This window comes from Salmo salar, chromosome ssa29 (genome assembly GCF_905237065.1).
Source record: "Salmo salar chromosome ssa29, Ssal_v3.1, whole genome shotgun sequence".
In the NCBI taxonomy this organism is placed as follows: Eukaryota; Metazoa; Chordata; class Actinopteri; order Salmoniformes; family Salmonidae; genus Salmo; species Salmo salar.
The window spans coordinates 28,022,121-28,038,451 of NC_059470.1; the positions used below are offsets into that span (position 1 = coordinate 28,022,121).

Consider the following 16,331-nt stretch of genomic DNA (forward strand, 5'->3'; position numbering starts at 1 on the left):
ATATCTTCTGAATCAAGGGAGAATGGAGATCGATCCACACCTTTTTCAGTTTTTGAATTTAAAAAAATGAAGATTCCAGATTTCAATCTTCAATAGTTTTTAAACAAAGTGTACCATGACTATGAAAAGTATATATTGTGAATCAAGGGAAGATGGATAACAAATCCTCCCTTGATTCAGAATATATAATTTGCATAGTCATGGCAAGCCTTGTTTAAGACATATTGAGGCTTGAAATCCTAGTAAAACGTTTACAAATAAAAATAATCAACAACAAAAATATTCAACAAAAAAAGGTGTGTATTGTGCTCCACCTGTAAGGGCTGTCGTCATGGAGAGAAGAAGACCAAGGTGCAGCGGAGTTAGTGTTCATGATTTAATTCAAAAAGAACACTGGAACACTACAAAACAAGAAAACACCGACAGCTCGACAGCTCAACAGCACTGACAGCTGAACACAACTGACCAGAAACAATTACCCACAACCACAAGGAAAAACACACACTACTATATAGGACTCCCAATCAAAGGCAACTCAACACACCTGCCTTCAATTGGGAGTCCAACAACCAACTCACACGTAACACAAAAATCTCTGCCACGTCCTGACCAAAACTAATACAATTGCTACCTCTGCTGGTCAGGACGTGACAGTACCCCCCCTAAAGGTGCAGACCCCGGAATGCACCTTAAAAAAGAAAACACAAAAAATCCCCAATACCCCAACAAAACCAATAAACAATACCCCCTAAACAATAAGGGAGGGAAGGGAGGGTGGCTGCCGTCAACGACGGCACTAGTGCTACACCCTCCCTCCCCAACCCACCTATCCTGGAGGTGGCTCAGGTGCGGGACGTGAACCTCGCTCCACCTTCGGCGTCGCCCACTTCGGTGGCGCCGATAGCTGCGCCGGGCAGACGGGCCACTCGGGCTGGGCTGGAGGACAGGCGGGCCACTCGGGCTGGGCCGGAGTTCAGGCGGGCCACTCGGGCTGGGCCAGAGGACAGGCGGGCCACTCGGGCTGGACCGGAGGACAGGCAGGGCACCCTGGCAGATCCGGGCAGGCGGGCCACTCTGGCAGATCTGGGCAGGCGGGCCACTCTGGCAGATCCGGGCAGGCGGGCCCCTCTGGCAGACCCGGGCAGACGGGCCGCTCTGTCTGACCCGGGCAGACGGGCCGCTCTGGCGGCTCCGGGCAGACGGGCCGCTCTGGCGGCTCCGGGCAGACGGGCCGCTCTGGCGGCTCCGGGCTGGCGGGCAGCTCTGGCGACTCCTGACTGGCGGGCAGCTCTGGCGACTCCTGACTGGCGAGGCTGGGCTGACGCACTAGATGCCTGATGCGTGGGGCTGGTACAGGACGTGCCAGCCTGGAGACACGCACCTTAGGGCTAGTGCGGGGAGTGGGAACAGGCCGAGTCAGACTGGGCTGCGCACCTCAGGGCTAGTGTGGGGAGCTGGCCTGGGGCTCCATCCTCGCCCCGCCAAACAGCCCCTGTGCCCCCTCCGCTCTTCTGAGTGCCACTACCTGTTCCCATGGGAGGCGATCCCCTCCGACCAGGATCTCCTCCCAAGTGTAGGATCCCTTGCCGTCCAGGATGTCCTCCCATGTCCAGTCCATCACGCTGTTCTCCTGTGGCTCCTTCCTCCTCCGCTGCTTGGTCCTTTTGTGGTGGGTAATTCTGTAAGGGCTGTCGTCATGGAGAGAAGAAGACCAAGGTGCAGAGGAGTTAGTGTTCATGATTTAATTCAAAAAGAACACTGGAACACTACAAAACAAGAAAACACCGACAGCTCAACAACACCGACAGCTCAACAGCACTGACAGCTGAACACAACTGACCAGAAACAATTACCCACAACCACAAGGAAAAACACACACTACTATATAGGACTCCCAATCAAAGGCAACTCAACACACCTGCCTTCAATTGGGAGTCCAACAACCAACTCACACGTAACACAAAAATCTCTGCCACGTCCTGACCAAAACTAATACAATTGCTCCCTCTGCTGGTCAGGACGTGACACCATCCTCTCCTGATTCAGAATAGGCCTTATATAATGTTCATAGTTGTGGCACACTTTGTTTAAAGGTATTGAAGATTTAAATGCAAATAACATTTTTTTTAATATATTTTTTTAAAGCATGGATTGGTCTCCATCCGCCCCTGATCCAGAATATATAATTACTTTAGCCAAGGCATTGTTTGTTTAAGAGCTAACGAATATCGACCTAATTTCCATTTTAAAAAACACATTTGACCAATGTGCCTGACAGGTAGGTATGTGACTTTTCCACCAATCTGCGTCTCTCTCGTGCCTCCCTTTACAAACGCAGCACTGCATTCTAATAAAATCCAGAGAATCCGTCCTCATGTCAACCACTACTCACTCAGCAAACTCTAGAAGAAGTCTATTGTCTATATCATATCGCTGTAGTTTGCCATTTTTGCTCCACGATGCACAGTCCTTTGTATGGTCTCCACTACCAATGGCTGGACAAACTTTTTGAAATTGGATACTCACTGATCACATGGTCCTTATCCACAGACTGGCAACAAATTAAAAACAGAGAGTCAATTCAATTTCAACATTATTGTTTTAATATACATAACTAAGGGAAATAAATCTTCTAATTTCATATATGTAGAAATGTAGGATCTTAATTTAAGCAACAGGAAATTTTTATGATTTTGTAGATTATAATTAATGAACATTTTTGTAGGAGTTGAGGGTGAACTGTCCCTGTTTCTGGTAGTAAAACACTGTCTAGGATCTATAGTCTGTCTCTCCAATCACTATGTCAGTGTTCAGCACCGGTCTGCTACCTACACAGGGAATGTGTTCAGCACCGGTCTGCTACCTACGCAGGGAATGTGTTCAGCACCGGTCTGCTACCTACACAGGGAATGTGTTCAGCACCGGTCTGCTACCTACGCAGGGAATGTGTTCAGCACCGGTCTGCTACCTACGCAGGGAATGTGTTCAGCACCGGTCTGCTAAATCCGCAGGGAATGTGTTCAGCACCGGTCTGCTACCTACACAGGGAATGTGTTCAGCACCGGTCTGCTACCTACGCAGGGAATGTGTTCAGCAACGGTCTGCTACCTACGCAGGGAATGTGTTCAGCACCGGTCTGCTACCTACGCAGGGAATGTGTTCAGCACCGGTCTGCTACCTACGCAGGGAATGTGTTCAGCAACGGTCTGCTACTTACACAGGGAATGTGTTCAGCACCGGTCTGCTACCTACACAGGGAATGTGTTCAGCACCGGTTTGCTACCTATGCAGGGAATGTGTTCAGCACTGGTCTGCTACCTATGCAGGGAATGTGTTCAGCACCGGTCTGCTACCTACGCAGGGAATGTGTTCAGCACCGGTCTGCTACCTACGCAGGGAATGTGTTCAGCACCGGTCTGCTACCTACGCAGTGAATGTGTTCAGCAACGCAACGGTCTGCTACCTACGCAGGGAATGTGTTCAGCACCGGTCTGCTACATACACAGGGAATGTAGTGATTGTTCAAAATGGAAAGGACTCGAACTTTGTCTTCAGATCAACTTTGCATCTTATTCTCAAATTATGTAATTTGGACATGACCATATGATGAAATCTCCTCTGGCTCACCATTGAAACAAAGTAAATCTACCACAGTGATTGTTCCCAAACTGTGGTTTGCATATAGTCCATATTTTAATGAAGAGCCAATCAGTTTGGAGTAGTGGAATGTTGGGAAGCCTGTGGGTTCCAGCTGCCATTTTAAAAAGACAAAGCAGAGCTATTATAGAGACAGCTGGAGGAGACGGCCAGGTGGAGAGGAAAGGACTCTTACCATTATAGAGATAGCTGGAGGAGACGGCCAGGTGGAGAGGAAAGGACTCTTACCATTATAGAGATAGCTGGAGGAGACGGCCAGGTGGAGAGGAAAGGACTCTTACCATTATAGAGATAGCTGGAGGAGATGGCCAGGTGGAGAGGAAAGGACTCTTACCATCATAGAGATAGCTGGAGGAGATGGCCAGGTGGAGAGGAAAGGACTCTTACCATTATAGAGATAGCTGGAGGAGATGGCCGGGTGGAGGGGAAAGGACTCTTACCATTATAGAGATAGCTGGAGGAGATGGCCGGGTAGAGGGGAAAGGACTCTTACCATTATAGAGACAGCTGGAGGAGACGGCCGGGTGGAGAGGAAAGGACTCTTACCATTATAGAGACAGCTGGAGGAGACGGCCGGGTGGAGAGGAAAGGACTCTTACCATTATAGAGATAGCTGGAGGAGACTGCCGGGTGGAGAGGAAAGGACTCTTACCATTATAGAGATAGCTGGAGGAGACGGCCGGGTGGAGAGGAAAGGACTCTTACCATTATAGAGATAGCTGGAGGAGACTGCCGGGTGGAGAGGAAAGGACTCTTACCATTATAGAGATAGCTGGAGGAGACGGCCGGGTGGAGAGGAAAGGACTCTTACCATTATAGTGATAGCTGGAGGAGATGGCCTGGTGGAGAGGAAAGGACTCTTACCATTATAGAGATAGCTGGAGGAGACGGCCGGGTGGAGAGGAAAGGACTCTTACCATTATAGAGATAGCTGGAGGAGATGGCCAGGTGGAGAGGAAAGGACTCTTACCATTATAGAGATAGCTGGAGGAGATGGCCTGGTGGAGAGGAAATTACTGTAACATTATAGAGATAGCTGGAGGAGATGGCCTGGTGGAGAGGAAAGGACTAACCATTATAGAGATAGCTGGAGGAGACGGCCAGGTGGAGAGGAAAGGACTCTTACCATTATAGAGACAGCTGGAGGAGACGGCCGGGTGGAGAGGAAAGGACTCTTACCATTATAGAGATAGCTAGAGACGGCGGGGTGGAGAGGAAAGGACTCTTACCATTATAGTGATAGCTGGAGGAGATGGCCTGGTGGAGAGGAAAGGACTCTTACCATTATAGAGATAGCTGGAGGAGACGGCCGGGTGGAGAGGAAATTACTGTAACATTATAGAGATAGCTGGAGGAGATGGCCTGGTGGAGAGGAAAGGACTAACCATTATAGAGATAGCTGGAGGAGACGGCCGGGTGGAGAGGAAAGGACTCTTACCATTATAGAGATAGCTGGAGGAGACTGCCGGGTGGAGGGGAAAGGACTCTTACCATTATAGAGATAGCTAGAGACGGCGGGGTGGAGAGGAAATTACTGTAACATTATAGAGATAGCTGGAGGAGACGGCCGGGTGGAGAGGAAAGGACTCTTATCATTATAGAGATAGCTAGAGACGGCCGGGTGGAGGGGAAAGGACTCTTACCATTATAGAGATAGCTAGAGACGGCCGGGTGGAGAGGAAAGGACTCTTACCATTATAGAGATAGCTGGAGGAGATGGCTGGGTGTGTGTGACAGGACTCTTATCTTTGAGTACAAGGCATACTGGGGTGTGGGTGATGGGGGGTACCTCTGCTGATCTGTCTATCTACTCAGGTAGCTTTAACATTGCATAATGCTGTGGGTGTTATTACACAGATACACAAAGAATTAGAAAACAAACCCAATTTTGATAAACTCCCATATCTACTGGGTGAAATACCACAGTGTGCCATCACAGCAGAACGATTCGTGACCTGTTGCCACAAGAAAAGGGCAACCAGTGAAGAACAAACACCATTGTAAATACAACCCATATTTATGCTTATTTATTTTCTCTTTTGTACTTGAACTATTTGCACATAATATGACATTTAATGTCTTTATTCTTTTGGGACTTTTGTGAGTGTAATGTTTACTGCTAATTTGTATTGTTTATTTTATTACAGTGAGGGAAAAAAATATTTGATCCCCTGCTGATTTTGTACGTTTGCCCACTGACAAAGAAATGATCAGTCTTGACACGCGTTTTTCTGGATTTTTTGTTGTTGTTATTCCTGTCTCTCACTGTTCAAATAAACCTACCATTAAAATTATAGACTGATCATTTCTTTGTCAGTGGGCAAAAGTACAAAACCAGCAGGGGATCAAATACTTTTTTCCCTCACTGTATACATTTCACTTGCTTTGGAAATGGTAACATATGTTTCCCATGCCAATAAAGCCCTTACATTGAATTGAGAGAGAAAGTAGTGTAACTCCCAGGCAGGTGTTAGTGCTACGCCCTGGCCTGATCTGTTTCACCTGTCTTTGTGATTGTCTCCACTCACCTCCAGGTGTCACCCATTTTCCCCATTAGTCCCTGGGTAAATATTCCTGTGTTCCCTGTTTGTCTGTTGCCAGTTCGTCTTGTCTTGTCAACCAGCGTGTTTTTCCGTGCTCCTGCGTTTTCCTTATCTCTGTTTTGCTAGTCCTCCCGGTTTTGACCCTTGCCTGCCTTGACTCTGAACCCGCCTGGCTGACCATACTGCCTGCCACTCTGTACCTCCAGGACTCTGACCTTGTTATGATCTTTTGCCTGTCCACGACCATTCTCTTGCCTGCCCCTTGGATTATAATAAATATCAGAGACTTGAACCATCTGCCTCCCATGTCTGCATCTGGGTCTCGCCCTTATATGCCCTTATAATCAGGTACGCTGACCAGGTAACACGTCATCTCCCATCTACAACAAACACCATATAGAAGGAATTCAACATTGCAAGTCCGCCACTGACTAATGACTGTGTGTTTATGTTGTAGTTGTGACATCATGTAAATGATGAGTGTTTGCATGAACACACACACACACACACTCCTGTACATGTTGTAAGTCAATGTCCTGAGCTTGGGGGGGGGGGGTTGACCCTGGGCTTCCTGTGGAGTCTCCTCTGGGGTCATGGTCAGCTCTTTGCCCCCCCCACCGCTTCTACCGACCCCCACAGACACACATCACCATGGTAACACACCGCCACACCCCGGTCATCCTAGCACTGTTCCCAAAACACTCCAATACCTCTTTGTTCTTTGTTTTCTGCTGTGACGTGTCCATTCCTCACTCTCTCTGTCCCACAAGGTTTCTCTCACCATTCTGGTGTAGTCTGGTTGGTTCTGGTTTCTGCATCACTGCTAAATTATTACGTCTAGTGTAATACCAGAACCCCGCTCTCACTCAATCCCTCTATCAGCCCACAGCTGTGCCCTGGACACCATATGTGAATTGATTGCCCCCCATCTATCTTCAGAGTTCGTACTGTTAGGTGACCTAAACTGGGATATGCTTAACACCTCGGCCGTCCTACAATCTAAACTAGATGCCCTCAATCTCACACAAATTATCAAAGAACCTACCAGGTACAACCCTAAATCCGTAACCATGAGCACCCTCTTAGATATCATCCTGACCAACTTGCCCTCTAAATACACCTCCGCTGTCTTCAACCAGGATATCAGCGATCACTGCCTCATTGCCTGCGTCCGTAATGGGTCTGAAGTCAAACGACCACCCCTCATCACTGTCAAACTCTCCCTAAAACACTTCAGCGAGCAGGCCTTTCTAATCGACCTGGCCCGGGTATCCTGGAAGGATATCGACCTCATCCCGTCAGTAGAGGATGCCTGGTTGCTCTTTAAAAGTGCTTTCCTTACCATCTTAAATAAGCATGCCCCATTCAAAAAATGTAGAACTAAGAACAAATATAGCCCTTACTTCTCCCCAGACTTATCTGCCCTTGACCAGCACAAAAACATCCTGTGGCGTTCTGCATTAGCATCGAATAGCCCCCGCGATATGCAACTTTTCAGGGAAGTCAGGAACCAATATACACAGTTAGTTTGGAAAGCTAAGGCTAGCTTTTTCAAACAGAAATTTGCATTCTGTAGCACTAATTCCAAAAAGTTCTGGGACACTAAAGTCCATGGAGAATAAGAGCACCTCCAACCAGCTGCCCACTGCAATGAACCAAGTAAAAACTCACCACCGATAAATCTACGATAATCGAGAATTTCAATAAGCATTTTTCTACGGATGGCCATGCTTTCCACCTGGCTACCCCTACCCCGGCCAACAGCTCTGCACCCCCCACCGCAACTTGCCCAAGTCCCCCCCCCCCCCCACCTCTCCACCCAAATCCAGACAGCTGATGTTCTGAAAGAGCGGCAAAATCTGGACACCTACAAATCAGCTGGGCTAGACAATCTGGACCCTCTCTTTCTAAAATTATCAGCCGAAATTGTTGCAACCCCATTACTGGCCTGTTCAACCTCTCGTATCGTCTGAGATCCCCAAAGATTGTAAAGCGGCCGCGGTCATACCCCTCTTCAAAGGAGGAGACACTCTAGACCCAAACTGTTCTAGACCTATATCTATCCTGCCCTGCACTGTCCTAAACGATATCATAACCGCCATCAATAAAAGACAGTACTGTGCAGCCGTCTTCATCAACCTGGCCAAGGCTTTCGACTCTGTCAATCACCGCATTCTTATCGGCAGACTCAATAGCCTTGGTTTCTCAAATGACTGCCTTGCCTGGTTCACCAACTACTTCTCAGATAGAGTTCAGTGTGTCAAATTGGAGGGCCTGTTGTCCGGACGTCTGGCAGTCTCTATGGGGGTGCCACAGGGTTCAATTCTCAGGCCGACTCTTTTCTCTGTATATACAGTTGAAGTTGGAAGTTTACATACACTTAGGTTGGAGTCATTAAAATTAGTTTTTCAACCACTCCACAAATTTCTTGTTAACAAACTATAGTTTTGGCAAGTTGGTTAGGAAATCTACTTTGTGCATGACAAGTAATTTTTCCAACAATTGTTTACAGACAGATTATTTCACTTATAATTCCAGTGGGTCAGAAGTTTACATACACTGAGTTGACTGTGCCTTTAAACAGCTTGGAAAATTCCAGAAAATGATGTCATTCCTTTAGAAGCTTCTGATAGGCTCATTGACATCATTTGAGTCAATTGGAGGTGTACCTGTGAATGTATTTCAAGGTCTACCTTCAAACTCATTGCCTCTTTGCTTGACATCATGGGAAAATCAAAAGAAATCAGCCAAGACCTCAGAAAAAAAATGTAGACCTCCAAGTCTGGTTCATCCTTGGGAGCATTTCCAAACGCCTGAAGGTACCACGTTCATCTGTACAAACAATAGTACGCAGGAAGAAGATGCTGGAGGAAAAAAGTACAAAATGATCTATATCCACAGTAAAACGAGTTCTATATCGACATAACCTGAAAGGCCGCTCAGCAGGGAAGAAGCCACTGCTCCAAAACCACCATAAAAAGGCCAGACTACGGTCTCTGGACACTGTGTTAACAAACCTCCAAACGAGCTTCAATCCCATACAACACTCCTTCCGTGGCCTCCAACTGCTTTTAAATGCTAGTAAAACTAAATGCATGCTCTTCAACCGATTGCTGCCCGCACCCGCCCGCCCGACTAGCATCACTACTCTGGACGGTTCTGACTTAGAATATGTGGAAAACTACTAATACCTAGGTGTCTGGCTAGACTGTATACCATAGCAACACTCACCCGTAGTACGCGCTGCAGCAGGTATATTTCCCTGGTCATCCCCAAAGCAAACATTTCCTTTGGCCGCCTTTCCTTCCAGTTCTCTGCTGCCAACGACTGGAACGAATCGCAAAAATCACTGAAGCTGGAGACTTATCTCCCTCTCTAACTATCAGCTGTCAGAGCAGCTTACCGATCACTGTACCTGTACACAGCCCATCTGTCAATAGCCCACCCAAACACCTCATCCCCATATTGTTATTTATCTTCTTGCTCTTTTGCATCCCAGTATCACTACTTGCACATCATCATCTGCACATCTATCACTCCAGTGTTAATGCTAAATTGTAATTATTTTCGCCTCTATGGCCTATTTATTGCCTTACCTCCCTAATCTTCTACATTTGCACACACTGTACATATATTTTTCTATTGTGTTATTGACTGTATGTTTGTTTATCCCATGAGTAACTGTGTTTTTTGTCGCACTGTTTTGCTTTATCTTGGCCAGGTTGCAGTTGTAAATGAGAACTTATTCTCAACTGGCCTACCTGGTTAAATAAAGGTGAAATAAATAAATAAATAATATATTGTGTCCGACCCTCACTCTCTCTGTGGTGCCTCTTTCTTTACTTTTTACCCCTTTTTCTCCCCAATTTTGTGATATGAAATTGTATTCAATTGGTAGCTACTGTCTCGTCCCATCCCTGCAACTCCCATACGGACTCGGGAGAGGCAAAGGTTGAGAGCCATGCGTCCTCCAAAACTCAACCTTGCCAAGCTGCGCTGCTTCTTGACACACTGCTCTGCTTCTTGACACACTGCGCTGCTTCTTGACACACTGCGCTGCTTCTTGACACACTGCGCTGCTTCTTGACACACTGCTCGCTTAACCAGCCGCACCAATGTGTTGGAGGAAACACCGTACAACTGCCTACCGAAGTCAGCGTGCATGCCCCCGGCCTGCCACAAGGAGTCGCTAGAGCGCGATGGGACAAGGATATCCCGGCTGGCCAAACCCTCCGCTAACCCGGACTATGCTCCATGTTGAATGGTTCAAGTGACAGTAAAGGGGTCTACAGTCTACGCAAACAGAGCCAAAAGAAGTCAGCCGCACAAATGTACGTAGAACTACTTACAGAGCAACACAAATGGACATCCGTCGACTCCATTTGCATAGACTGTGTAGACCCCTTAGTCTGTCTGTGCTAGAACTTAACTGTACACAACAGCAGACACTAAGCCCTGGTGTTCAGTGCCCAGGAATGAGACCCTAAATCTGCGGTCCGTTGTGGTCATACAACAGTCATTCATTGATGGTCTTCAAACCTGGTCCTGCTGAGCAACAGCAGGGGTTTCCTTTTAGTTCTAGAGCCAATATTAGAATTCCTTCCTAATTTCAGACTTTTCTGTCATGGGACCTACAGCAGCTTTAGTGGTGTCACCTCATAATGACCTATCAGTTAAATCTCAGATTCCCAGTGAACTTGATTGAAAACCCTTTAACCTCCCTAGGCTAGGGGGCGGTATTTTCACGTCCGGATGAAAAGTGTGCCCAAAGTAAACTGCCTGCTACTCATGCTCATGCCCAATGTGTTTTCTATGGAGATCTAGATTTCTAAGGCACTTGTTTGCAGTTCCTATCGCTTCCACTGGATGTCAACAGTCTTTAGAAATTGGTTTATGTTTTTCCTTTGAGAAATGAAGAAGTAGGGCAGTTCAGAGCGAGGGTCGAGTGAAGTGTTGTCACGTCCTGACCATAGAGAGCTCTTATTTTATATGGTAGAGTAGGTCAGGGTGTGACTGGGGGGTTTATCTAGTTTATTTATTTCTATGTTGGGTTCTAGTTTCTTTTTTCTATGTTGGGATTTTTGTATGATTCCCAATTAGAGGCAGCTGGTCATCGTTGTCTCTAATTGGGGATCATATTTAAGTAGTTGTTTTTCCCACCTGTGTTTGTGGGATATTATTTTGAGTTAGTGCATGTTGCACGTCTGTCGTCACGGTTTGTTGTTTTATTTATAGTATGTCTTGCTGAGTTTCACATATTAATAAAGATGTGGAATGATACTCACGCTGCGCCTTGGTCCTTTTCTACAAACGAACGTGACAAGTGTACTGTTTGTTAGAGGCGCGTGACCTGAAAGCTCGCTCCACTTTGTTTTCGTCCTGTATTGAACACAGTTTATCCCGTCTTAAATTTTATTGATTATTTACGTAAAAAAATACCTAAAGTTGTATTAGGAAAGTTGTTTGAAATGTTTGGACAAAGATTACAGGTAACTTATGAGATATTTTGTAGTCATGTTGCGCAAGTTGGAACCGGTGTTTTTCTGGATCAAACGCGCCAAATAAATGGACATTTTTGAGATATAACGACGGAATTAATCGAACAAAAGGACCATTTGTGATGTTTATGGGACATATTGGAGAACCAACAAAAGATCTTCAAAGGTAAGGCATGAATTATATCGTTATTTATGAATTTGTGTCGCGCCTGCGGGATGAAATATGATTGTCTGTGTTTGTTTGATGGGGTGCTATCCTCAGATAATTGCATGGTGTGCTTTCGCCGTAAAGCCTTTTTGAAATTGCACACTGTGGTTGGATTAACAAGAAGTTTATCTTTAAAATGGTGTATAATACTTGTATGTTTGAGGAATTTTAATTATGAGATTTCGGTTTGAATTTGGCGCCCTGCAATTTCACTGGCTATTGTCGAGGTGGGACGCTAGCGTCCCACAAATCCCAGAGAGGTTAACAAGCATTACAAAATGTGACCATTAACAAACAGTGCCTTCGGAAATTCAGACCCTTGACTTTTTCCACAATTTTGTTACGTTACAGCCTTATTCTAAAATTGATTAAAATAGTTTTTTCCCTCAATCTACACACAATACCTCATAATGACAAAGCAAAAACAGTTTTGAAATTATTTCTAATATATTACCAATAAAAAACTGAAAATACATTTACATAAGTATTCAGACCCTTTACTCAGTACTTTCTTGAAGCACTTGTGGCAGCAATTACAGCCTCGAGTCTTCTTGGGTACGACGCTACAAGCTTGGCACACCGGTATTTGGGGAATTTCTCCCATTCTTCTCTGCAGATCCTCTCATGCTCTGTCAGGTTGGATGGGGAGCACTGTAGCCCAGCTATTTTCAGGTCTCTTCGGAGATGTTCGTTCGGGTTGAAGTCCGGGCTCTGGCTGGGCCACTCAAGGACATTCAGAGACTTGTCCCGAAAAACATCCCCACAGCATCATGCTGCCACCACCATGCTTCACCTTAGGGATGGCGCCAGGTTTCCTCCAGACGTGATGCTTGGCATTCAGGCCAAAGAGTTCAATCTTGGTTTTATCAGATCAGAGAATGTTGTTTCTCATGGTCTGAGAGTCTATAGGTGCCTTTTGGCAAGCTCCAAGTGGGCTGTCATGTGCCTTTTACTGAGGAATGGCTTCCGTCTGGCCACTCTATCATAAACGCCTGATTGGTGGAGTGATTCAGAGACGGTTGTCCTTCCTCTCCACAGAGGAACTCTAGAGCTCTGTCAGAGTGACCATTAAGTTCTTGGTCACCTCCCTGACCAAGGCACTTCTCTCCCGATTGCTCAGTTTGGCTGGGTGGCAAGCCTTGGAGGTTCAAAACTTCTTCCATTTAAGAATGATGAAGCCACTGTGTTCTTGGGGACCTTCAAAGCTGCAGAAATGTATTGGTACCCTTCCCCAGATCTGTGCCTTGACACAATCCTGTCTCGGAGCTGGCTTGGTTATTGCTCTGACATGCACTATCAACTGTGGGACCTTATATAGACAGGTGTGTGCCTTTCCAAATCATATCCAATAAATTCAATTTACCACAGCTGGACTCCCAAGTTGTAGAAACATCTCAATGATGATCAATGGAAACAGAATGCACCTGAGCTCAATTACGAGTCTCATAGCAAAGGGTCTGAATAGTTATGTAAATAAAGTATGTTTTTATACATTTGCAAACATTTCTAAAAAACTGTTTGCTTTGCCATTATGGGGTATTGTGTGTGTGTGTGTGTGTAGACTGATGAGGGAAAAAAATCTATTTAATCAATTTTAGAATAAGGCTGTAATGTAACAAAATGTGGAAAAAGTCAAGGGGTCTGAATACTTTCCGAAGGCACTGTATACCGTACAGTAGCTGTGGTTATGGTTGGGAAGACCACACAGCCAGGTAAATATAGGTCACAAGCTCATCTATGATCAGTTACAGAAAGATACAGACATATAAAACAGTATTCCTGATGCTGAGATCTCAGGTTAGGGATCCAGATATTGGGCCTGTTGCGTTCTACTGGTCCTCGGGTTTGTGTTCTCTGGGTTTGAAGGTTGGTTCTGGTCAGCCTTAGGTGATTTAAGATGGTTCTAGGGGGTTTTACTGGTCGCCAGGTCTGGGTTTTCTGGGCCTGAAGTTGAGAGAGACGCTGTTGATGCAGAACCTCTCTCCTGTGGGGTCCGGTCCATCCTCAAACACATGACCCAGATGGGCGTCACACTGTAATGATGCGCACACACACACACACACACACACACACACACACACACACACACACACACACACACACACACACACACACACACACACACACACACACACACACACACACACACACACCAACACCTGCAATACACAATAGTCTGACTGGCTCTCAGCATAATTACCCAGAATGCAACTCACATGTTTACAGACGACCTCTGTCTCTGCACTACCCAGGGTGTTGTCAGGGTGACGGATGATGGATACGTGGCTCTCGTCGCATTCCCACGTCCCATGAGCCTCTTTGAATGCCGGCCAGCTCATGCCCGAGTCATACTTCACCTCTGAACTAGAGAGGAGAGAGCGAGAGGTCTAGAAAGAGATCGAGTCTAAATGCTCATATTCGGGTTAGGATTACAGAAAGGTCGAAATGAAGATGTTAGTGTGACCAGTTGGTATAGGGAGGCTAGATGGTTACCTGAAGAGGGGAGGGTCGCAGGACACACACTGGTACATCCCCACTTCACTATGGTTCAGATAGAGACCGCTGAAAGGCTGAGGACACATACAGAGTAGGCACACTATATGTTGTCTTTTGAGGCTTCTACCATATTGCTTTAACCTAGCCTATGTTTTCAGATCAGTGCAAATGAAGGTGAGGAGAGGGAGCCACTGTAGACTATTGAAATGCAGCCCATACTGTATGTCATTCTTTAACCAACTGCTCCTTTCATCTTCCACACTGAGGAAGACTATAAACAAAGTCCATACAAACCTACTCAATGAACCCACCGATGGTTATGAATTGTCAGTCCATGGTCATTGATGCTGATGACAGGAGACGTGTGTGTGTGTGTGTGTGTGTGTGTGTGTGTGTGTGTGTGTGTGTGACTCACCATCTGTCCCCTTCTCCCTCGTTACCATGTTCTGTTTAGTGGTCAGTTTCTTCTGCCAGTCGGTCATCGCATCACAACGAGTCAGTGATCGCAAGCCCGTAACACACAAACACACACATGCGAACATTGATAAGCAAAATTTGGTGAGCGTTTTGTTGCACTTTATTTGTAATGAAATTGTTTTTTAATTGCTTTTAGCTTTTAATTTCCCCACTGTAGCCTACTAAGAGCACAATGGGTTTCTGCTCTTTGGAGTAAATATGTCCCCAGGGAAAATGTGACAGTAGGCCTGTGTCAGATGGCTCTTTGGAGTAAATATATCCCCAGGGAAAATGTGACAGTAGGTCTGTGTCAGATGGCTCTTTGGAGTAAATATGTCCCCAGGGAAAATGTGACAGTAGGCCTGTGTCAGATGGCTCTTTGGAGTAAATATGTCCCCAGGGAAAATGTGACAGTAGGTCTGTGTCAGATGGCTCTTTGGAGTAAATATGTCCCCAGGGAAAATGTGACAGTAGGTCTGTGTCAGATGGCTCTTTGGAGTAAATATATCCCCAGGGAAAATGTGACAGTAGGTCTGTGTCAGATGGCTCTTTGGAGTAAATATGTCCCCAGGGAAAATGTGACAGTAGGTCTGTGTCAGATGGCTCTTTGGAGTAAATATATCCCCAGGGAAAATGTGACAGTAGGTCTGTGTCAGATGGCTCTGGAGTAAATATGTCCCCAGGGAAAATGTGACAGTAGGTCTGTGTCAGATGGCTCTTTGGCAAATTCCACTGGTCTATTCTGCATCAACCACTTACATAACAGGACCAAAAACACTTGTTAATTTTGTTTAAAAAATTATAGAAAGACTATGAATAGGACATATTACAATAGTATCTACTAAACTTATTAACTTACAATAAAGTATCTTATCCAGATGCAAACTAAGCAATTCCATTCTATAAAGCCTAATAGCTCATACCTGAACTAGTGAAGACAGGGCGGATGAAAGCAGGAACTCTGGTCTTGGGCAATAATGCGGACTTGGCAGCCGCTCCCTGAGCGATGACGAGCGGAAGTCGGACGATTAAACGAGACATGTTTTCTCCTGCAGTTTGAGGCTGTGCGCTCCAGTCCTCCGCGCAGCAAGTGTCTGTATCGAAGTCAAGTGCAGCCTGTTGGCATCAGCGCTGCTCTGACCTAATCTGCGCTCAATGAGGACTTTGAACTCTCCAGCGAGTTCCTTTTGGTCCCTGCCTGACCGTCTCCCCCCTAGCCCGCCATGCTGTCCAGTATAAAGGTAGTAGGAAGACCCGGTCACGAACTAGATGGAAAGCTCTAAATTAAACATTTTCATTGGTACTGGTGCTCCCAATTTAAAAACGTTAGGAGCACAAAATAACATTTAGGAGCAACAAAAATGTTCATTGATTGTATATAGCCTATATTAGGCCTATATGCATTCTAACTATTTTTGAAGCACATGTTGTGCCCTACAATCTAAATATGTAATCCTGTAAATATGTGTTTTA

The 16,331-nt window shown here is 45.9% G+C and overlaps 1 protein-coding gene and 1 long non-coding RNA gene across 3 annotated transcripts; both read right to left on the bottom strand.

Annotated features, from left to right (window-relative positions):
- Positions 1 to 1,269: 1,269 nt before the first annotated feature.
- LOC106590537 (peptide methionine sulfoxide reductase MsrB) lies at positions 1,270 to 16,012 on the bottom strand. Of its 2 annotated transcripts, XM_045711057.1 has the most exons (5): positions 15,782 to 16,012; positions 14,818 to 14,869; positions 14,400 to 14,476; positions 14,123 to 14,270; positions 1,270 to 1,688 (listed from the first exon to the last, which is right to left on the bottom strand). In XM_045711057.1, exons 2-5 carry the CDS (start codon positions 14,818 to 14,820, stop codon positions 1,389 to 1,391), a joined length of 528 nt encoding a protein of 175 aa, XP_045567013.1. In that variant the 5' UTR covers positions 14,821 to 14,869; positions 15,782 to 16,012; the 3' UTR covers positions 1,270 to 1,388. The 2 variants fall into 2 exon arrangements, with proteins under 2 accessions (XP_045567013.1, XP_045567014.1); XM_045711058.1 differs by lacking the exon at positions 15,782 to 16,012 and having other exon boundaries at positions 14,818 to 15,775.
- On the bottom strand, positions 2,376 to 5,744 carry LOC123731562 (uncharacterized). The gene is made up of 2 exons (XR_006762745.1): positions 3,424 to 5,744; positions 2,376 to 3,388 (listed from the first exon to the last, which is right to left on the bottom strand). It is a non-coding gene; the product is annotated as an uncharacterized lncRNA (long non-coding RNA).
- Positions 16,013 to 16,331: the final 319 nt, after the last annotated feature.